The sequence below is a fragment of the Pezoporus flaviventris genome, unplaced genomic scaffold (genome assembly GCF_033815535.1).
Source record: "Pezoporus flaviventris isolate CSIRO_AGI_PZ_B2104156 unplaced genomic scaffold, CSIRO_AGI_Pfla_v1 ptg000029l, whole genome shotgun sequence".
NCBI lineage: Eukaryota > Metazoa > Chordata > Aves > Psittaciformes > Psittacidae > Pezoporus > Pezoporus flaviventris.
The window spans coordinates 3,716,509-3,739,020 of record NW_026892577.1 but is presented as its reverse complement, the minus strand read 5'-3'; the positions used below and the strand labels follow the sequence as shown (position 1 = coordinate 3,739,020).

General features: G+C 42.9%; 1 protein-coding gene across 6 annotated transcripts in view; it reads right to left on the bottom strand.

Annotated features, from left to right (window-relative positions):
- Positions 1-314: 314 nt before the first annotated feature.
- Positions 315-22,512, bottom strand: part of SHTN1 (shootin 1) — a 65,601-nt gene continuing 43,403 nt past the window's right edge. For 3 of the 6 annotated variants that reach the window (XM_061458644.1, XM_061458647.1, XM_061458648.1), the window contains 7 exons: positions 20,476-20,581; positions 18,832-18,914; positions 15,263-15,375; positions 14,606-14,659; positions 11,706-11,826; positions 10,631-10,814; positions 315-2,258 (listed from right to left, as the gene is read on the bottom strand). In XM_061458644.1, coding sequence (XP_061314628.1) covers positions 2,048-2,258; positions 10,631-10,814; positions 11,706-11,826; positions 14,606-14,659; positions 15,263-15,375; positions 18,832-18,914; positions 20,476-20,581 — 872 coding nt within the window. In that variant the 3' untranslated portion in view covers positions 315-2,047. Of the gene's footprint in view, positions 2,259-10,630; positions 10,815-11,483; positions 11,629-11,705; positions 11,827-14,605; positions 14,660-15,262; positions 15,376-18,831; positions 18,915-20,475; positions 20,582-22,512 lie in introns of those variants that run through there. The other 3 variants (XM_061458646.1, XM_061458645.1, XM_061458649.1) reach the window with 3 other exon arrangements.

Sequence of the window (22,512 nt, the reverse complement as noted above, 5' to 3'; positions counted from 1 at the left end):
TGTGTTAAGTCCAAAACTAAATGTTTGTTTTGGGAAAGTGGAAATCTCTCTCCACACAAAGAGCAAGCTATTGACAAACAGTAAAAAACCAACAACAAAGCCCTTGACTGTTATCCTGCTCCATCTCCCCCCCCCCCCCCCCCCAGCACTCTCAATGCTGCTCTTGGAGCCTACATGGGGAGCTGTGCTCCAGTTCTAGTCAACATCAGCACAAGTGCATCTGTGCAAACCCCAAATGTAGGGCACAAAGCTGTAATTGGCATCGCCAGGAAGCCTCAGCCACAGACAGGGAGTAACAAGTCAACTGCACAAGGTCTGGGAAACTTGTCAGGAGTCTTTTTAATAAGCACCAGAGAAGTGATAAATAAGTAATTGATGTCCGAGGTAACAAACAGCTCAAGTGAAAGAGTCTTTAAAAAACTTGTGGGTTTGGTACCATTTGAAAATTAGAACATATAATACAGAAGCAGTAATTCCAGGGGAAAAATACATATATAAAATGTTGCATTTTAAATTCAGTGTAACAGATACCCAAGAGAAAAATGAACCACCAGACCCAATCCCCGACCCCCCAAATGAGGATATCAATGAGAGACAAATTTCCCCAAGTTAAGGAATTCTAGGTAGTCCTGTAATTAGACCAAGTCCAAGATTTTCTCAGCAAACATGCAAAAAGCACCAAAGAAGATGTGAAACTACCACACTCGTTACTATCATTTTATTGGTAGGGAAAGCACCAGACAGTTGCATGCAGAGCCAAACCACCAAACTCAGAACATTCACCCATCACTACTATCACTGTTTCAAATCATGAAATAAAAAAGAATCCAAGTGCATTCAAGTACTTGACCACCCAATTTCAGTTACACCCACCTTTAGGTAAATCCCTGATTACATTTGTTTGTTCGTTATAAAAGGATGAGATACCGTGTTGGATTTAAGAAGAGACTACAATGGAATGTGAGTTGGCAGTGGAGGGAATGGGTGACGTACCTGTCCCACTGCCTTCACAGGAAGTAAGGGCTGAGGGAAACGGGGATTTGTGTTATCAAATACAGACATCTAAAGTGTTACCTCATCAAGTAATTAATGCCACCAGTGTGTACCAGCTGCAAAGCAAAGGCTGATCTGTTAGTGCTGCAGCTTTCAGCTGGAAGCTCTCAAAATGCTGATGCCAAATAACTTGGTCCCAGAATGAGTGAATCCCAAGTGTGCTCCATGATCAGGGAGCCTAGGCTAAGTTGTTCTTTTGCAGTTTTAAGTGCAGACTCCACTTGCAGCAGTTCCACACTTTGCTGTGTACACTGAAACAAAACTCAGGATGTAAATCATCCTTTGAAAAGCTTTTCATCCAAATGAGAGCACCAGCTTCAGCTCACACACTTCTGGCTTATCATCACCAGAAGTCTCGGTACCAAAATGACAATGCTGCACTGCCTCTGCTTTTCAGTCCCTGACCTGGCTGGCCACTGGGGAGTCTGAAACAGACATGGTGTGCTTGTGCTTTCAGCTTCCTCACAACAGCCTCTGTGGAGAGGGCAGGAAGGAGACCTACGAGGTCCTGGTTTAAGTAGATACCAAAATACTTTCAAACCAATGTGTCCAAACGCTTATGTTTTTACTAATGGGTAACCCCCCACTGTACAGCTGATATGTGTGTTATCACCTTCATAGGGTCTAACCCAGACCTGTGCAGTTCAGAAGGGCTGCAAGGGGCTTCTGGCAAGCTTTGGAATGGACAAGGCATCTTCTCAGTAAAAGAATAATTTTAAAAGCCTTTTCAAGTACAGTTTAAAGTAAAGGTAACTGACCCTATCTAAGAAAATAATAACCATAGCTGCAAAATTAACACGGAAATGGGATTTTGAGGGATATATTGTTATGTAACACTTTAAAGCATGTAACAAAACTGCAGTACAAAAGACCATTTCAATGTCTATTACTGAAAACCAGTTGAAGAACAGACCGCAGCCCCTAGTAACACACCTAAGCAACCCACATGTCCTGATAATGATTCCCAAAAAGTTACAGCCTTTCCAAACAACAACTAACAGTTAGAGCTGTCTGTTTCTTTGATTTTCCCAACAGTAGTTTCTTTATGCAGGGGCTTGAGTTTTCCTTCTCTCATTTTGTTCTGGCTCAGCGCAGCTTCAGACATCTGCTCCCCACTGGTGGAAACGGGATCTAAAACCACCACGGATTCTGTCTCTTTTTCACCACTAGAAGCTTTTCTTGTGAATTCTGGATGACTAGTTGATCTAAAGGGAAAAGAACACATGTATTTATACTTACATAAATATATATACTCATATAATACAGAAAACAGTTCACATATTTAGGAGAAAGAATATAAATATACAGAAGAACATTTCTATTTGGAGTAGCACATACGACCAGCATAGGTCTACTCAACTAGTAAACAGATTTGTAGATTTAACAGCTGTTTCAAAGAGAGTGTAGTGCACTAAATGCAAGTCACATTAACCCCTTCTGAACCATGGAAGGTGCTGAACAGGAAAAATGAACTCACAAGGCACTGAGTAAACCCTTACACTATGAAAGAATCAGTTTAAACATAGCCTTTAAGAATTCATTTTCTCTCTGCTCATGGGTTTAGGTTCCCCCATGTCCAACAGAGCAGCTGCTCTGGAAGGAAATGCTACCAGTTCCTAATAGTCCTGCAGCCCAAAGCACGGCTGCTTCTCCACACCTCCATCCAGAGCAGCTTACACAGGGCTTTCACTACTACGCTCTTCCATACCACAGGGAGCAGCAGCAGCGTAACCAGATCTTCCATGTGGCTCAGCACCAGCAGGCTGCTAGTGGTCTCAGCGGGAGCAAGTGCAAGTGATTTCTCAACATTCACTTGCTGCATTTGCTGGAACAGAGGGTGCAAAACCTGCATTCTGTACTGCACAAACAGGGCTACGCCTCGGTGCCTTGCCAGGCAGGGATTCGTGCAGATAAAAAACCCCTCAGAGCACGGAGAGGAAGGAAAGGTCAGAGACACCAGCGTTTGTTGTCGAGGCTGGCATCATGCTATAAATACTAAAAGCACCTGTCTGTATTCAAAAGCTTTGTACTATGTTGAAAACATGCAGGCAAATCCTTACATTAGCTAAAACACACCAGCAGAAATTCAGAGAATCACAGAATGGTTTGGGCTGGAAGGGACTTCAAAGCTCATCCAGTTCCAACCCCATTGCTGTGGGCAAGGACACCCTTACATCAAATACTGACCAAGCCACAGATGGGGGGATCTCCTTTGCAGGAGGCATGTGCCTCCCACACCACCACATCGCACTTCCTGAGCCTGCTGGTCTCAGTGCCAAGGGTGTGCAACCAAGCACAGTTAGGGCAGTGCCACACTGTGCCCTCCTGCTTATCCTTGGGCAGGGCCACACACACCACAGTGTAGGTGTCCACACCGACAGCCACTCAACGGGCAGGGGCAGGGATGCCTTAAGCAGGAAGGTCCTACTCATACCAGCGGGTGTGTGGCTCTGCTCTCCCCAGCAGCCTCACTGCAAAGCTGCCAAATACAACGGCATCTGCTAGTCCAGAGCCTTTTGTTTTCCTTTTTGCTGTTCTGTTTTATTTATTCTTTACATTTTTCCACGCTTACTGCTATGGAACATCCTTCCACACTGCTACAGTAACACCCTCGAAAGGAAAAGCAGTAGAATCAACTGGAGGGCAGAGAAAGAAATTCAGCTACAGGATCCATCTGCCATGAACCGCCCTTTATTGTGACAGTCTTTGTCCTAGAGAAAATGACAAAGCAAAAAGAGGTCACCCCACGCCACAGAGCATGGGGCGGGGAATGTGCTGGCTCCCACCTGATAGAAGAAGGGAAAGGCACAGGTTAAACCCAAGCACATAATCACACAAACAACAGTTGTTGCCCTTTCCATTTCAGACGGGATTTACTCAGCTTGCTGCTGCACAGAGCAAATGAAATTCCATGTTCAAGCTTTAATGATGAGAATTGTCTCCAACATTAGAACTTTGCTATAAGTTAATTAATGCGGAAATGGGTGCTAATAGACACAGTTTCACGCTCATTTGATTACCATCAGAAGGCAGTGATTTCATAAGGAAAATAATGCTTATTTTATGCAAAAGTTGCCAATCATTCCAGAAAATACAAGCCGGGGTATTGGGAACCTTACAGCAAATTAAACTTTTTAAAGCAGTGTAACCAGAAGAGGGTTATTTTTAAAAGTGCTACCCTCTGAAAAGCTGATTGCCCAACATCATCAAAATGGTCAAAGCCATAAATGCCAAGTTCATTTTTATTTCACTTTGGAGGTAACTATCTTTCAAATCCCAACAGCTGGACTATTTAATACAATCTGGTGAATCAAAGTATAATTCTTCAGTGGGCTCACAGCGGGGAGTCTGCATTAGTGTATGGCAGCATTCCAACAACTGATGCACGGCCAAGCGCGCTCAAGTCTGTTTCATTTCTAACAAAAATGGATAAAACTGCAATCATATTTACCACCTTCAAAGGACAGAAAAATGAAAGATGTCGATATAAAGTAGTTTGATGGAGAAAACCAGTGATTAAATCAGCGTTTCCAGCATAAAAATAAGAATTACTATTCAGACTTTGTTGTACTACCACTCCCTTCTTCAAATCCCTTACGGCACCCGTCTGACGGTGATGCTGTTACAGCTGAGGTGCTGTTAAAATCATTAACCCTGTGTACCAGGTGTTCCCAGCTCCTTTTCAACAGTTTGTCACAAGCAGAATGCAGGTGGAGCGAAGTTTCAGTGCAAGAATGAGCATCATTTGGTGCTCCCTTTCAATAACCGGGTTTGACTGCTAGAAAATGAAGCTGGGGAAAGCAATTCATGCAGATACAGTGAGCCACAGCTATGAACTGTTACAGATCTGTCCAGCCAAGATACTTGCATTTAGTTCCATATAAAACTCTTCCCTCATTACGACTGTTAATGCTGTTATCAGTATTCCTGTTATTTGTCCAACTATGTAAGCCAGAAATAGAGAATGTCGTTCTACTGTTCTCATTCATACATCGATTCATAAGCCTGCACGTTATTTTTATGACTAAACACATAAAACCTGTACTGATTTAGATGTTAAGGGTGTTTTAGGTTAATTATATGTGACATGCAAAGTCCCACGCAGTGCAGAGGACTGCTTGTGATACAAGAGTACCAAACTATTTCTATAGTTACAAAAGGATGAAAATAAAGGGTTACGCCTGACGGGCCATCCATGCGCTGGTACTGCTGTGCCCTTAGTAAATAATTTACAGCAGAAGTACAGAAGGACAAACTAGGGCTTGGATTATCAACTGAGACTTGGAGTTTCTTTGTTTCCTTTGGTTAATGTTATAATCTGGGTATGATTTAACCTTGCTCTGTGCACTATGCCCAAAACCATTGTACTGTGGTTCCATTACAAAACAGAGTTTTGTGTAAATATTATAGAACACATGATTGGAGCAAGTCCCATCCTATTTTTAACTATACGTAAAAGCAGAAAGCTAAAGGAAACCAGTCAAGGAAAACACTGTAGGAAAATCTATGGGGTTTACAGCATATTCAGAAAATACCAGCAAAAATCTATTCTGGCAAAGATGGTTTTGCATGGAGGGGACTCTGCCCGGAATCCGAGGTGGCAGGAATGAAGGCATTTCTGCTGCAGGAGCCAGCGCCAACAGGGCACCAAATCAGCTCCCTGATCTGGGACACTGAAATAGCTGTCAGCTGCCTGCAAACAAAACTGCTTTCAAAGACAAAGTAACACTGAACCCTTAGTCCCCAAAAGATGAAATACGAAGTATTAAGATAATCTGACAGCTGCTCACCACCAGTTGCTTCTTTGTAACACTTAAAAACCAGGCTGCCATGTCACTCACAGAACCATACAATCTCACTTCTTGCTCCAAGCCCCTGTGTCCAACCTGGCCTTGAACACTGCCAGGGATGGGGCAGCCACAGCTTCTCTGGGCACCCTGTGCCAGCGCCTCAGCACCCTCACAGGGAAGAGCTTCTGCCTAAGAGCTCATCTCAGTCTCCCCTCTTCAGACCCAACCCAACCAGCCCAGGGAGCCAGGTGAACTCCAGTGCAGGACAGTGGGTCCCAGCACACAGGATGACACCACGTCTGTCTGTGCCATGCCAGACAACAGGAGTGCTGGCTCCCTTTTATCCTCCATCAAAAACGAACTGAGAATAGAAGTGAAACTGCAGATGTGTCTACTAAATATTCCAGAATTCTTAACAAGGCAGGGAAATCCAACAGACAGGACCAAAGCCTAACACAAAACAGCAGTAAAATACCCACTAATTCTAAGTCTTCAGTGAACAAAAAACTCCATCACACTGTGGTATCTGCCAACATGAAATTACAGGGGATACAAAAGGTGAAGCTACTGAATTTGTCTGTTGGTTCCCTTTTCCGATTTTTAGGTGCTGTTTTGAAAATGCCCAAACAAAAAGACTGGCAATGAAGAGGCTCAGAAAGCTTCTGCCTGCACTGAGAGCACATAAGAAATACACTCATAACATGTGGAAAACATCTTACAGTCTCTTTTCGACCAGTGAAAACTGAGGAGACCTCAAACTTCCAGAACATCCCATTGTTTCCTTCATCTGTTGTTCACACTAAATTGCCCATGCTCAAGCTGCAATGGCAAACCTCTGCAATGGTGTCTGGCTGGGGCTGAGCTGCTTCCCGCAGAGCTGGTGGATGATGCAGGGCTACTAAGATTACAGCCAGAAGGAGGACAAATCCTTTAATTGTATAAAATCATCAGATTAAGACTAACCCTCTCTGTGGTTCCCTGTGAGCAGGGAGCTCTCCTGCCCAGAAACTCAATGTTTATAAAGTGCTGGGAAGAAACCAAACCCAAACCCCCAAAAGCAGCAGGGCAGAGCCAGACACACCTTCCCTTTCTGGGTCTACACACCACAGGGGGGCACAGGAACTCTCCTTGCTCACAAGGGAGCTAAATTGTCACCTATTCTCCTTTAAGCAATTGTCACCAAATTGCACTCCTGCTGGATTAAACATTTGGGAAGAGATCTGCAGATTACCTGAATGCTGAGGTAAAGCCTCAATTTCCCTACAGGATACACACCATTGATGTCTTTCCCCTCAGCACCACCTTCCACACATTCATCAGCTGCTGAATGGCTTCAGACCTTTCTTCTAACAGCCTCCTGCACTGAAATAACACCTCACCTGGGGGTTCAACCCCCAAATTTCTCACCTGAATTAACTTCTCTAAGCTATTGCCACTTAGTTTGATTAAAATAATATTTCAGAATCCACCTGATTCACCATGGCCAGGTGGATGGGGCTTGGAGCAACCTGCTCTAGTGGAAGGTGAACCTGCCCATGGCAGGGGGTTGGAACTGGATGAGCTTTAAGGTCCTTTCCAACCCAAACTATTGTGCAATTCCATGAACCTGTGTTTATGGATGTTACAGCCCTTTTCCACAACCCCTCTTTAGGCGACTCAGGAGCAGCCCAGAAGTAATCACACCATGTGTGGAGTCCTACTGCAACCAAAGACTGGAATTGCTTACCCCATGCCTGTGTATTTGGGTTGGATTGTCACCGATTTGGGGGTGGGGAGGATCCAGGGTTTCACTCAATGAGCTAACTCCTCTCTGGGCATTGTTCACAGATACATTCTCAAGACTGGCTCTTTTTCAAAGGCACAACCTTCTTTCTCTGTCAGAATGGGTGTGCTCAACTGTTACTCACCGTGAATAGAGAATGATGAATAGGGCTGTCCACATTTAAATGTCTGTCTGTATTACCTCCTCCTTCACATTACTAGCCTTAGGAAATCGATGGTGCAGCAAAGAGAAATAGCTCATGCACACCTATTCCTCAGGTTTTCTATAGGAAGCTGTACATTAAGATCTGGGTGAAGAAAGAGGAATAAATATGCACAGTATGGGACCTGCAATCCTCTGCTGTGCTATAAACTGGCTGCTGCAAACAGTCAAAGCAGGTCACACCTCTGTCAGATTGCAAGGAATTGCAAATGATGAGGCAGCTGCATCCTCTTACCTCAGGTAGGAATAAGGAGAAGAGCTACAATAAAGCTTTTGTATGCCTTTGACACTTAGGGTACCTGTTTGTCTAGTTAACAGGGCCTAATTGGGGAAAGAGTGGTTCATGAGAAGCAGGCATGTAGAGGGAAACAGCCTGTGCTTCAGACCAGTGCCCTGTCAGTGCAGGGGGGTTATTCACTGAACTAGCTCTGATATGGCCCCTGGGCCAGCCCCTACAGGCTGGATCACATCTTCTGGCTTAGTTTCAGTCTTTCGGTGAGTCCAGGGATCCAGTTTACGCACTAAGAGCACTCCAGGATACAAATCAAAGCATGGCAAATCATGGACAATGAAGAGATGCTCTGCTGATCCAGACTGAACCGCAGGTAGAGATGGACCCAGGGAAGCCCAGAACGCTGCCTAACCACAAAGCCATGCTGTCAGACAAATGAACTTCCTTCTGATGTCTGCATCACATCAGCCCTGTTTCAAAACAGCACATACACACCTTGGAGTCCAGACAGTACCCAGGAGAAAGTAACTGCATTTCCACATGGTACAAAGCATCTGGGTTATCTCTGCTCCTCCCTGCCAGCCCAGCAGCAGAGTAGGAGAGCCACAGCCCCTTCTCTCTTGCTGTAAAACCATCCTCAAGGATGAACCTTTCCAATTAAGCAGGCTTACACCAGTGGCTGGCTGCAAAGATGCCCCACAGCGATACGGAATCTGGCCCACTGCATTTGTTTTAATGCTTTAAACAGATAAATTAAAGTGAAATGTGTCTTTCAGGATGTCACTGAATAGGCAAGCTGAGAAATAAATTGAGCTTCACGTATGCTTTTATAACACATAACAACTGTGACTGTCAACACAAGATCCTTTTCACTGTCAATTCATCACGCATTCTGCAAGACCTTGGGGCCTGCAATTATTTCATTTCCTTTCTTGTAAATGCAATTTCCACTTAGTTTGGTGGAATAAAGGTAGACAAAAGGGGGTAGGAGTTGCTGTTTTTCTGATTAAGGTTATCTGCTCAAAACTGAAGAAATCCACAAACTACACACACGGTATTTTTCAGGAACAGCCTCACCTTTCTGTCAGGGTAGCAGTTCAAGAAAACACAATGGCATCACTCCTGTCAAATTAGCTGCGGAACCAATCGTCATCTTTCGGATTAAATTCAAATGAAGATCGCCTTTCTTTTAAGAATACTCAGATGAAATCAAAAGGAAAAATACACATGACTGGAAAAGGCATTCTGCTTTTAAAACTTGGTGTGAAGGAAATAAAACTGCAGAGCACAAAAGGAAACTGGGCTCTTTATCCATCCAAAACTAAATGATAGAAGTACCTGCACGAGAGGGAAACAAACACCAGCCCATAAAAATAGATGGGAATTGAATTTCCAACTCATTTGTCATGACTTGCTCCTTTGATCCAAGCAATGGAGACTTGCTACAATTGGTACTGGTGGTATTTTCTTACTGACAGAGCAGGAAACCAGAGGTTTAATTAACCACGATTACAATATTCTGCCAATCTGATTTGTCTCATCCACTCCCTTTTCTTGCAGTGACAAACTGACAAACAACCTGACAAGGGAACTGAAGTAAGTGCACAGCCCAATTTCAAAAGGAGCTTGGTATTGTTGTAAAACAAACCAGTCCTCCAGGAGATATACCTGTAATAAGTATTCCTGAAGCAGGTTTAACTCTTTGATGCTTTACTGGCACCTTGGATCTTCAGGCTGTCATGACAGAAGATTCTGCTGCCCATCTGTGCAAATGCAGCACCAACTATATGCTGGTTTGGGGTTTCTTGAAGAATTCATCTTGAGATTTCAGGCTAATTCAGAGCTTTCACCAGCAAACATTTAAGAGTAATAGTGAGGACTTCTTTGGGTCCAACAGGACCTGCCTTGTACACGGACCAGCATGGATTGCATGATTCTCGTTTTTAACATACTGTGCTAGAACTGCCTTTTTTAAATCAAAAGTTAACTGTATAACTATCATCCCTCTTCAGGACATGGAAAGAACCCTGAACCTTGCTATTCCTCTTAAAACCCTGAGCTGTCTTTTTTGGCAGAGAAGATGAATGGGTTTTTAAAGAATATTCACAGATTTTACAGGGAAATAACTTCATCTCAGAGAATTCAATTTCTACCTCCATGTGAGACTTCAGATTCTTTGAGGAGTCAGTGGTAACCAGCTGCAGACTGTACGTATATCATAGAATCATAGAATCGTTAGGGTTGGAAAGGACCTTAAGATCATATCCTCTTAACCAAACCTGGTATTAAATTTATGTGAAATTAAAAACATAATAGGGTATATTTCCTAATAATAAATACATAATGAAGTGGCTGGCCCACCCCGGCAGTGTTCAAGGCCAGACTGAATGGGGTTTGGAACAACCTGCTCTAGCAGAAGGTGTCCCTGCCCGTGACAGGGGGTTGGAACTGGATGAGCTTTAAGGTCCCTTCTAACCTAACCATTCCATGATTCAGTGAAGTTACATTCAAAATTCACCAATTAAACCGATCTGATACTAAAACACATCCAGAGATCCACATTCTACTTACTGTAGTGTAGGCTTGCAGCCTGTTACACCCTTAAGCTGGTTAGAGGTGGGACCTGAGTCAGGAACTTGGGAACTGAATTGTGCCTCCAGGTCTTTCTTGTTCAGGGCTGTTTGTGCAGCACTGGCTCCAGAACCTAGCACAGGCAGAGATTTTGATTCTGATGTGGCCAAGATTCCAGTGGGACCTAAAACCCAAAGAAAGTTTAATGCTTCTGTTATCCTGGTCTAGGAACAACACATAAGCACAGCAGAATTCAAGCTAACTGCAGAGATCAGTTAACAAACACCATTCAGTGAACGGAGAGGATCAAAACACCGTATCACACAGTATGCCACACAGCCTCTGCTCTCCCCACCAAGATCAGCCCCATCTTGTACCATGAGCAGGGCTTGGTACATCAAGTTGTGCACTCAACCCCTTTACCTTCTGCGATGGTAAGTCCCATTGCTCACACAGCACTAACAAGTCACAATTTGGCCATGCTCTCCCAGATGTGCAGCTGGAGCAGGAACCAGCCCAACAGCACAAAAGCCTCTTCTCACACTAGTGAGTACTCAGCGAACTCTCTATCTGTGAAGTCCAAGCTAAAACCATGTAGTGACACTGAAACTAGTTACACCTGCATCGACTCTGGCATGGGCTTACACTTGCACCAACTGTTTCTAATCAGGCAGAAGGTCAATAAATGATAGTAAAGCATAGCTTAAAAACTGCTGAACCTTGTTCTGCAGAAGAGATTGATTCAAAATCAGTCCTAAACCCTCGTTTGTCTGGTTACCATTACTTGTTTCACAGTAGGCTCAGACTATTAACTCCAGTAACAATGTCTGAGCTCCAGGCAGGACAGAGTAACCTGTGTCTATATGGCTGCGTGCGCAGGAAATCCTGACAGAAGCATCTCTTGGAGAAAATGGGGATGGAAAGCGGCAGGAGCGATGGGGAAGTGAGTCACTGCAGAGGTAAGCAGAGTTCTCCAGAATGGCTGAAATGGCAATGGTCTGGAAGAGAAAGTAAAGCTTCAAGAGTCACTTAATGCAGGGAGAGGAAGAGGACTACAAAGAGTCCAACCACTTACTGCCACTGTCCTGGTCTGTGGTCACTTTCCGGCGCCGCAGCACTCGCTCCAGCTCTGTTTCACTGCTGTCTGTTTCGAGGGACTTCAAGCTTCGGGAACTAGTGGATTTATTCAGTGTTTCCTACAGCAAGAAACAGGCATGAGAAGCTGAGGACACACTGTGGTGCCTTGCCAAACATCCCACGTGCACCTTTTAAACAGCATAAAAGCAACTGCAGTTCTAGACCAGAGTGCAAAGCTCTTCCTTTAGTGCAACAGTGAGCATCTGGGGACTGGCTTACCACTCCTCCCCTTACTTGGATTTCCTGATGTAGGGATTAACCACACTTACCTACATATTAGAAGACTGATATCAGGCTTAAGAAAGATGCTCTGGATCATTAATGAACAAATTCTGATGTTTGCAGGGAATTGCCAACTGCCTCTATCTTAACATTTAAAGGATCTTATAAAAAACCTGCTACAGCATTAGCATGGCCAGAATTAACCTTTTGGCAAAAAGCCAAAGATCCACATTTTACATGATGTATGTTTTAGCATGATCCTGTGTTGCTGCATCCTGGTACGTACACGAATATGCAGAAGTCAATACATATTAGCTGCAACTGCAGCACACTATTATATCCTGTATCTAGCTCATCTGCCATAACCCTCACCCTGTGCCCTTGTACTTCATGTGGACAGAGCTAGATCTCAAGCTGAAAGCTTTTTAAACATAGAATAATCAAGTGGTTTGGCTGAAAGGGGCCTTAGAGCTCATCCAGCTCCAACCCTCACACACCACAGGCAAGGACACCTTCCACTAGAGCAGCTTGCTCCAAGGCCTGTCCAACCTGGCCTTGAACACTGCCAGGGATGGCGCAGCCACAGCTTCTCTGGGCACCCTGTGCCAGCGCCTCAGCACCCTCATGGGGAAGAACTTGTTCCTAAGATGTAATCTAAATCTTCCCCTACATACAGAATACATGTTCCAAAACACGTCTGACTCATACAGTGGTTTTCCAGGGACTAAATATTCTTAACATCTTTTGTTGACAGGCACATAACTGCTGAGCAGAAATAGCAACTGACACAAGAAATGGCATCACAAGCTGCAAAAGCTGTGCTGCCTTGGGATCCCAGCAAAGTAACTTGTTCTTTATCCCTGCCCCAAAAATTCAAGTGTTCTCTTTGGCAACTATTAGAACTTGAACTGAGCAGGGACATTAATAATCAGCAGCATGCTCCAGATCCCTACAAACATGCACATACCAGAGCAACTTGAGCAACGGAGTCCCTCAAACTCTGCAATTTACAGAGCATAAATGAGGTTTGTGTGTAACAATTAGATGGAGGCCTATGTGAAATGCACAATTAGCAGAGTAACAACAAATGTTTGCTCCACCACATCCCACCCCCATGTTTGTTGTCTGACTGTGCGTAATGATCGGTCTCAAGAATAGACTGGAATTGGATTTTATACAGTTTGTCTCACACTGCAAATATCCTGAAGGGCTCAAAAGCAACGAGCCAGATACAGAAGGGCAGTGACTGCAGGTTTCTCTCTGCTCCCTCTTAAGTACATAATCGATCAAGTCTCCCCTGATGTCTGTGGTACAGTGTCAAAGACATTAAAGAGCTATCAGAAAAGGAAAGGACCTTCAACAGGACCCTTCAGCCCAACCCTCTCTGGTCCAAACAGCTCACCACATCAAATCAAACCACTCCTGTAATTACAGAGCTCCATTTTAAACATAACCTCCGTGTGGCATTTTATTCCTTTTCTATTTACCTTCACATTTAATTATGTGTCCCTCTAATTAGTGCTCAGTGTTAAGGTCTGGTGGCTCTCTAGATCATTTCTTCCCTTCCTCCCCTGCTTTCATGTGACTGCTGAACTGTGAGTTTAACACAACGGTGGTACACACTCATGATTTTAAATCACAGCACAGGCTGTGGCTACGCTCTTTACTCTCCAGTCTTCCACCACTCAACACAACACTGAAGTTATTTCTATAAGGGCTGTTTAGGTGCTACCACAGATGGTCAGAATGATTAGCCCTACCTTCTGTAGAGTGGATGCGAAGCATTTTGATTCAATGAAGGCAGAATGTCACTGTATTTCACCTTACAAAGGCAAAATTTCACCTGATGTGCCAAAGTTACACTTCAAATTCAAAAGCCTCAGGGTCAGGGAGAAAGAACTACAGCTCCTTCTGACTGATACAATTTTAGCACTTGTGCAAATGAAGCCATCAGTTAAATAAGCAATGCAGTGTATGAGTAAAGGACAAAACAGGAACAACCTTAGCACATTGCTCTGAGCAGGACCAAACACATGCCTGATGTTTGTATTTAGTGATAAATGGGCATATGGACAGCTACTCAGAATCAATGTTTTCTACACATTCACATGCAGACAGACTAGAGAACTCTTGCTCTATTTAAGCTATGCCTACCCTATCAAGAAATTGGGTGACTCGGGAGCAGGAGTTCAGAGCAGTTGATGAGGAGAACCCCACACCTACTGTATGTGCAGTCCAAGGGCTTCACTTCAGACTAGACACAGATACTTGGCTGCCTCTCCCTCCCTAAGCATCCCCACTGTGAGCACTTGGAATGTCTCCAGAGCATCCACGGCAGGTGCAGACTGTAACATCCCCTCTAGTGGCAGGAACATACACATCCAGAGCAGTTAGCAGGCTAGTTTTCTCCCACATAAATTCTGTTAGCAAAGCAAAAACCCAATCCTTCAGTCGGACCAAAATTAAAAGTGGAATTGGTGGATTCACTCCAAACCTGCTCTACAGCTTTAAACCAGAACACTAATGGAGCAGCTTCCAACACTCAGCTATTTTGGGCAGAAGGCCCTGTCAGCTCAACGAGAAGAAACTGAAATACAAACTCTTAAGTTTTCTTACCAGAATCCCTTTTAATTCTTTCATTGCACTTTCGGAGGGCTTTGGTGTTTCTGGCTGTAAACAAACACAACACGTTAAAAACCACGTGAAATGGATCATGACAGACTTTGTACTTGAAGACAGACATGGCATGCACTTGAACACATGCAGGCATACAGTTGTGTTATGCTCCTCTGCTTTCTCCTCTCATGGGCTATCATCCAAAATACTATCTTATATGGATGATGGGAAGACTCTTAGCAGGCTGTGAGTCACCCTTAACCCTGTGAATCACAGCCTACCCATAAAGATTATGCTTTTCTGAACATGGTAAGCAATATCTTATTGTAGCCAAGTTCAGGTATTAGTCTTCAGTACTGTGTAACAGGAATAAATACTGCTAAATACTGTCTACTTCTTGATCACCCCTTTACTCAATGCAGTTATTCTGCCTGTGCTTTTTGTTTCTCGGAACCTGTTTGATTTCAGTTCCTTTGTGTGTCAAAGAAACTGGGATTCTTTTTACTTACTGTTGGCTTCACTTCTTCTTCTGTTCTTCTAGATATATGCTGCTCTAGTTAACTTTGTTCAAAATCAAGGTGAGGCAAATGGCAATTTATTTTTCAGTGTAAATTACTGTACTTAGCTAATATTACTGCTCTGCTGTTTATTCCAAACCTTTGTTTTAGGCCTGCTTGACTGGTTCACTGGTCTCAGATGAACTCCCTTTTTAATTCTGTCCATCATTTCTTCAACAGCTTGTCTCTTCAGATCTGTAACTTCTTCACCTGCTTCAGAAATCAAAGAGGATTATCACATTCTAGATATAAACTACAGAGAAATATCACAAAGGAATAAACATGTTAAAAGCCTCCTAAACAGCTTGCTTGCCATATACAGCCAGTTACCATAATCATAACTTAGTTTTAATGATGAAACAGCATTTATATACACAATGTACTGAGTTATACTTGGTGCAGTAGGTCTTCCTGCCTGTGTGATACACAGTTAAGGCCAGGTTGGACACGGCTTGGCGCAACCTGGTCTAGTGGAAGGTGTCCCTGCCCATGGCAGGGGGTTGGAACTGGATGATCTTAAGGTCCCTTCCAACCCAAACCATTCTAGGATTCTTTATGGTAGCAGAAACAAGCAACCTCATCTGTAGTTATCAGGAACTCTAGTTTCTGGACACAGCATCACAGGAGCAATCTTTGCTATCAGCTAAAGTGTCTCAAGTTCTTCAAGTATAAAATGCCAATCCACACATTGAGGATCATGCCATGGACTTCACAAACAACAAACCACAGTGTCTGCAGAAGCTGAGACAGAAGTAGGTCCCACATGCTGAAAAACACAGAGCTCCTCTAAGTGGGAATTGCACAAGGTCAGTGCTACTGGCTGAAGCACCAAAGACTGAAGAACACAGCCCCACTTCCACCGTGGCTCAGCAGAAATCTCCACAGCTCCACTGACATGGGACAAGTTGATAATGCCTCATGCAACCCATCACAAAGTGACCATATGTCTCCTATTTCTCATGGGTTTCTGAACCTTGCTGAAACAACACACAGTTGAACCCCACTGAACTAAACCCACACATTTAAGGAACCCTGCATCGAGTTAAAAGGCGAAACCTAAATACCATGAAAGGGAATGGTTGCTTCTTCAAGAGATTCAGTATGAAGACTGAAAAAGATTCAGATGAAACAGGAAGCTGCGTGACGAACCTAAACAATACCTGTTAACTTCTCAGTGTTCTGGGTAATGTAACAAAAGATACTTAACATGCCAAAAGGTGGGGGGGAAGAATACTTACAGCAGATACATGGAGAAATAGGGTTGACACTATTCAAAGCTGCAACGTTGTACCTTATGTAAGAGGAATTTTAAATAGACTTTCCCTCGCTCACTTGTCAAGGTACTATTGATGATTCATAGAAATGCAGTTTCTGTATTCCAAGGTAATTTCATGTCAGGCTTTAATTTCACAAACAGGCTGTTTCAAATATAAAAGCTTAATTGGTGGTATGGGATAGAAACCACTCATTCTAAGTCCTTAACAAGGGTCAAAACAAGCTTCAAGTTGGATATAATAACTAGATCAAGAAAGAACTTTCCCCCTTTTTTATCTTTATTTTAAGAACAGCTCAACTATTAAGAGAAAAAGCAGTTTAGATGTGATTGAAGAAAGGTCAGAACTGTTACAGTTTGCTAATAAATAATGAAAGAATGGGGTGTAGAGAATTTCATAGAATTTCCTGCAATCACTGTTTGTAACAGTCTCAACAAAGAGGTGCAATCAAAACACTAAGGATGCTCCAAGGTAAGGAAACGTGGTAAATGAAGGCAAAAGAACTGAACTTACTGAAAGATAAGACTGACTCTTCATCAGAGATCTCAATATGTAGGTTCACTTCTCCAATTATTTTACCCAGACCAACAATCTTACTTCTCTCAGCCTGGTAACCAGGTCCCAAAGATTCCCCATGTCATCCCATTCCTGTGAGGTGAGGAACTGAAGTATTCTGCCTGTTGGACCCTCCACCAGTCCAGCCATGCTTGCATACCATTGCAGTCTGCTAACAGTGTTTTTTTCTCTAACGGTTATATCCTACACCTATAATTTCAGCAGGTTCCCTTCTGCAGCCCCCTTCTTTGTTTAAGTGGCAGCAAATGAGTTAAGCAATTCACTACAAACAAACTCCTGCTGTTTCAGAAGAAAGAGAGAAACAGCAAGAAAAGCTTTGTTTATTTAACTGGCAGTGCCTGTCTAACTAGCTCTGACTCTTCAGGCACTCATGATCATTTGTAAATCTCTACTTAACTCCTGTTCTCAACCTACTAAGTTTCCAGCTTCCATTAAGAACAATAAAAAGCAATTTCAGCTGTTACTTCACATGCAGAGCCACCTCAGTGCAAGATTCTGTTTTGTTTTAGGGCTTCCAGTATTATTAAAGGATTAGCATTACAGTCAACTCCAAAAGGTGATTTTGCAAGATATGAATTGAGGGATGAAAACTGAAGCATTTAACAAACTAGCTCTGTGGAGAGGCTCTGGACAGAAGAAACCACAAAGAAGCAGCTATTTGGAAGTTGGAAGCACCCCTGTATTATGCTGTATATAACCTGCTTTCTGCCTAATGCTTGTTGGGTTTGTTCTTCTGCATCTTCCAGGTAGCCTATGGAAGGCCAATGCCCTGTACACACTATAGCTGCAGCTACATGCTGTAGTGTCTCCAGTTTAGAGGCACAGGTTGAGACCCTTAATGCTCCTATAGTTCAACTACTACAGGCAGTACCAAACTGCCAGGGTACAACTCAACAAGATGCACAGCATCAGTGTAACAGCATGGGGCCTAAACTGAACCATCCTGTTCTACCCCTCCAGCTTATCACCATACCCAACAAAGTGCTTATCTTCTCAGGGCCTTTTGTGAGCCTGTAAGAAACACAACCACAAGAGAAAAAGAGGTATTTTCCTGCCACATCTGCAAATGAAATCAACTCAGTGACATATCTGATAAACATCAGAGCTAGAAGCTGGAAGATCAGAACTTCCTTCAGTTACAGCTAGTGCTAGGTCTTCCCTTAAGGTTTTTGAACCTCAGCATCAAAAACTGTTCATACCAAAATCCATTTGGAAAAAGCAAATTGGATGCTGATCACCAGCTCAGTTGTGGAGGCATACATGACTACAATGGCTACACAAATTTACCTGAGATCTCAAGAGGCTTGCAGTAGAATAGCACAGACTATTTCAGTTGGAAGGGACTCTGACAGGCTTGGGGCACCAACCACCTTTGGGAAGCCTGTTCCAACATTTGACCACCTTCTGTCAAGAAAGGCTTCCCCATATCCAGTCTGAACCTCCCCTGGTGCAACTGTGAACCATTCCTACACATCCTGTCACTGGATCCCAGGGAAAAGAGATCAGCACCTCCTTCTCCATGTACCTGCCTTGGGAAGCTGTGGACAGCAATGAAGTCTTCTCTTAGCCTCCTTTTCTCCAAACTGGACAACTCCAGAGAGACCAAAGCTTCAGTGCCAGAGATACCACTTTCTATTTCAGAGCATGTATACCTGGGCTGCAGTCACATTTCTGGACTGCAAGGTAGATGAATACACTGGGCCATGGACAGCAGTAGTTAATGTTGACAATTCTATCTGTACCCACAGCTCATTTTCAAGAGCTTTATCTGCATTATCTAGTGCATAACGTGCATGACTTGAGAAAGGATGAGCCATACCAGACTCCTGCTGAGGAGGTTTCTCCTTCTTGCTCACGTTGGTGTTGGAGTGAGATCTCTTGCGAATCATTGACATGAGAGACCTGTGGGGGAAATGAAACTGCAGATTGACATTCTGTCCTGTGTTACACACTGCTAGAATGAACTTGAACATGACACACAAACAGCTTGCTTATACCTGATTATACAGCTGCTTACAAAAGACTCACTTAACAGTTCTTGAATGCAGATATATGTACTGAATTACCCCCCACAATGCCTCCCATCAAAACGCACCAGAGAAATTTATTTCTTTTTAACAGACATTAGGCACAAATCAAAACATTCTAGATTTGAATATTAAAAGGCAGTGTCTCATTGTGACACATGACAAATTGAAGCTGCTCTGGCATAATAAAAGGAAAGAAGAGCTGTAGATATTGAAGTATTATTCTCCAGAGGACACTTAAATATGGTGATCAGTATCTCCTCACCAACTCCAAGTTTGTAATCTTCTTACAGTGTCAAATAATTATCCCTTCACTACAGTCAAAACGTAGAAGTCCAGGCAAGGGAATGATTCATCTCAAAGCCCAAGTATGCACATAAATATCACAGTGCATGAAGGAAACACTCTGATTTAGCTACTATAGGGCTTAAAATGAATAGCGTTCTCTATTTCAAATAGTAAAGGGCACGAACTTAAACAAAACAAAAACCCACCACATCCCCACACAGTTAATTCATGCTACATGTTAGTGAGAAAGAAGAAAGAAGCCAAACGAGTTAATGGACCTAAAAAGAGCAAAAGCCCAAATATAATTGTTCAGAACATGTTTAGTTTCGATTTCTGAAAACAAAGCAAGATGCACAAAGGGATGAATTCTCCCTGCTGATCATCTCCATTCATATACTTAACACAGTGTTTGAGACTCCTGTATGTAATTTCCATTACAGAAGGTTAGAAAGTGTCATGGAAGTCCATTTATGTTTAAAACCAAGTAGACAACATGAACATTAGCTGAGTTCCTAAAATTAACCAACCCTAAAGCACACTTCAGGGCTTTGGTAATACATTTGGGTCTAATGCCTGATACAGCATATATTGGGCAATGTCTTTTGCTGTTCTTTGCAAAAAAGCAGGCTTGGTTTTGATAATTTCACCCCAAACTGCTTGATGATGGGGTGGTGATTTTATGTGGGGTTTTAACTTATGAAAGCAATTGTGTGGACTCAATGGAGTCTGCATTTTCATATGAGTAGCTGACAGGAAGTGACATACAGTAATCCAACATATCCTTTGGTTCAAAAGGGTTTTCTTAGCAGTGGATTCAGACAAGCATTTCACAAGTCTATAATTACAGCTATCAGGTGAATAGAAAAAATGTAATCTCCTAAATCTGGAGCAGACAGGTATCCCTCCTCCTCCAAAGTCACAGTCTAGACTATTTGTCAGGCTTGGCAAGGCAGGCACTGTTCAGAATTGGTCAGGGTGTTAGTCTGTCGGCAGGTGGAACGCAGAGCATGTCCTGCTGGTAAACAGCCCAAGATAGATGGAGAAAGCCTTTTTTCTTTAAAGACACTCTTCCTGCTTGAATGCAAGCTCATGTAATGTGTTCTGCTTCAGCAAAGCATTGACGCTGTGATCCTTATTTAAGCACTTACCGTATAGGGTTAGGAGGAGGGGGAGGAGGGAGAGGAGGAGGTGGCGGTGGTGGAGGAGGTGGTGCAGGATTTTCTGACTGCTGTACTCGTTTCTGAAGTTCATCAACTGCACAAGAGCAATAAAACAAACTAGAGTGAGTTCTGGGTTCTCACATCTGCTCTAAAAGCCAATTCTGAGGGTATAAGCAAAGTAGCTACTAATTAACTGAAAACCAAACAAGACTAAACCACACAACTGCTGGCAAGCACTATTTTTGAGTACATTTTCTACCAAGAACAATGTCTTAGGCACACAGGATTCTCATTAAACCAGTTACCTCCAACGTGAGTTACTTTTCAAACTAAAATGACACTCTCCCTCACACAGAATTCTTCTTATTAAGTAATAGAGCAGGGAAAAAAATATCACATTCCTGTGATGGCCTATTTGAGGTTGCATTTGAAAATGAATCATAGAATCCCAGACTGGTTTGGGTTGGAAGGGACCTTAATTAAAGCTCCTCTAGTTCCAATCCCCTGTCATGGGCAGGAACACCTTCCACTAGACAGGCGGCTCCAAGCCCTGGCAACCTGAACTAACCAGAATTAACAAGAACCAACAATAATAATGAACTAACCAGAGATGAAAGAAATGAACAATTTGAGCTTCCAGACTCATCTCTGTCTTGCTGATGGTATGGGTTTGCCCCATAAAAACGGTCAAAACTGGGCAGTGGGCTGAACAGATTCTTTCTCTCCTCAGATCTAAGATGTGGATGTTACTTTTCTGCACTTGAAACATTTTCAAACACAATTAATTGAGGAAGGGCAGAAACAGAGGAAAAGAAGTTAAAATTTCTTTTAGTTACAAAAATTCTTAGCAATTGTCCTAAATACAATAGGAATTATGCAGAAGGGCAGAATATGATTTCCAAAGGGCACACGGTTCTTTGTTGTCATAACGATGGATTCTAATTAAAATTACAAACTTTAACATTTAGTTTTAAATTTTAAAAGGGAAAAAAAATAATCAATGGAGTCACTGTAAATTCCAGGTACAATCTTTATGCTGATAAATCCCTTCTGAAGAACAAATAAGCCTGGAAGGAAAGAACCTGCTGTGAAGGTCAGATCTTTCCCAAGGCAGCTGAGAAGGACTCATATGCTGCCTGGGCATATTTTTAAGGCTGGGTAACGTAAAACTCTAACACAAAACAGTTCTTCCAAGCAAGACTGCAACCAGCTTAAAGATAATCCTGCTCCTGAGGATCTGTTTCAGGAAAGCACGGCTGTATGTGGTGTCTTAGCTAAGGATATGGACTTTGGCCTCCTCTGATAGGGGCTCAAATGCTTCTCTGAGCAGGTGTCATATTTAAAACTAGCACCTCCTTAGGCCTTGAGCTGAACAAGGACTGAAAGCAAAGGCACAATCAAATACTTAACAGCCATAGCTCTGCATTCCCTATTGCAAGGCTACACACACCAGGGCCCTTTTTAAACCCAATTTTAAATAAAGAGCATTAGGTCCAAAATTTCCTTATTCAATAGACAGGATGCTTCAGGCAAGCCAGGCACCATCCTCATAGCAATAACTGTATGAACATCTGCACTGCTACAGTTCTACCCTCCCAAATATTCCATGAATCTTCTCTGCCTGTATTCTTTGGGCAGAGACAAGACACAGTAGCTAGCAAGGCTGTTTCTTGCCTTTCATTCACTTGACATGGAACAAAATATCTGACTATAAGAGATTTAGATGTAGCACTCTCATGGATATGGGCCATAAAAGCCCACTGGATTTGTCTGGTTAACTCCCTTTGTAGAGTTTTGAAGGCAGCATTTACATTTTAAGTATCTGCTCAAAAACAAAGAAAAGAAATACCCCTCAGGCCCTCTCATATCTGCAGAAGTTGTTTTCTCACATGTCAATATGAAGGGCTAAATCATGTTTATTTTCACTGGTGTCCTCTACAGTAAAACTATTAAATAGTTGGGCAGGTTGATAATTCTGTGATTGTTTATTACAATTCATACAACATAGACTCCACAGTCTGTTTG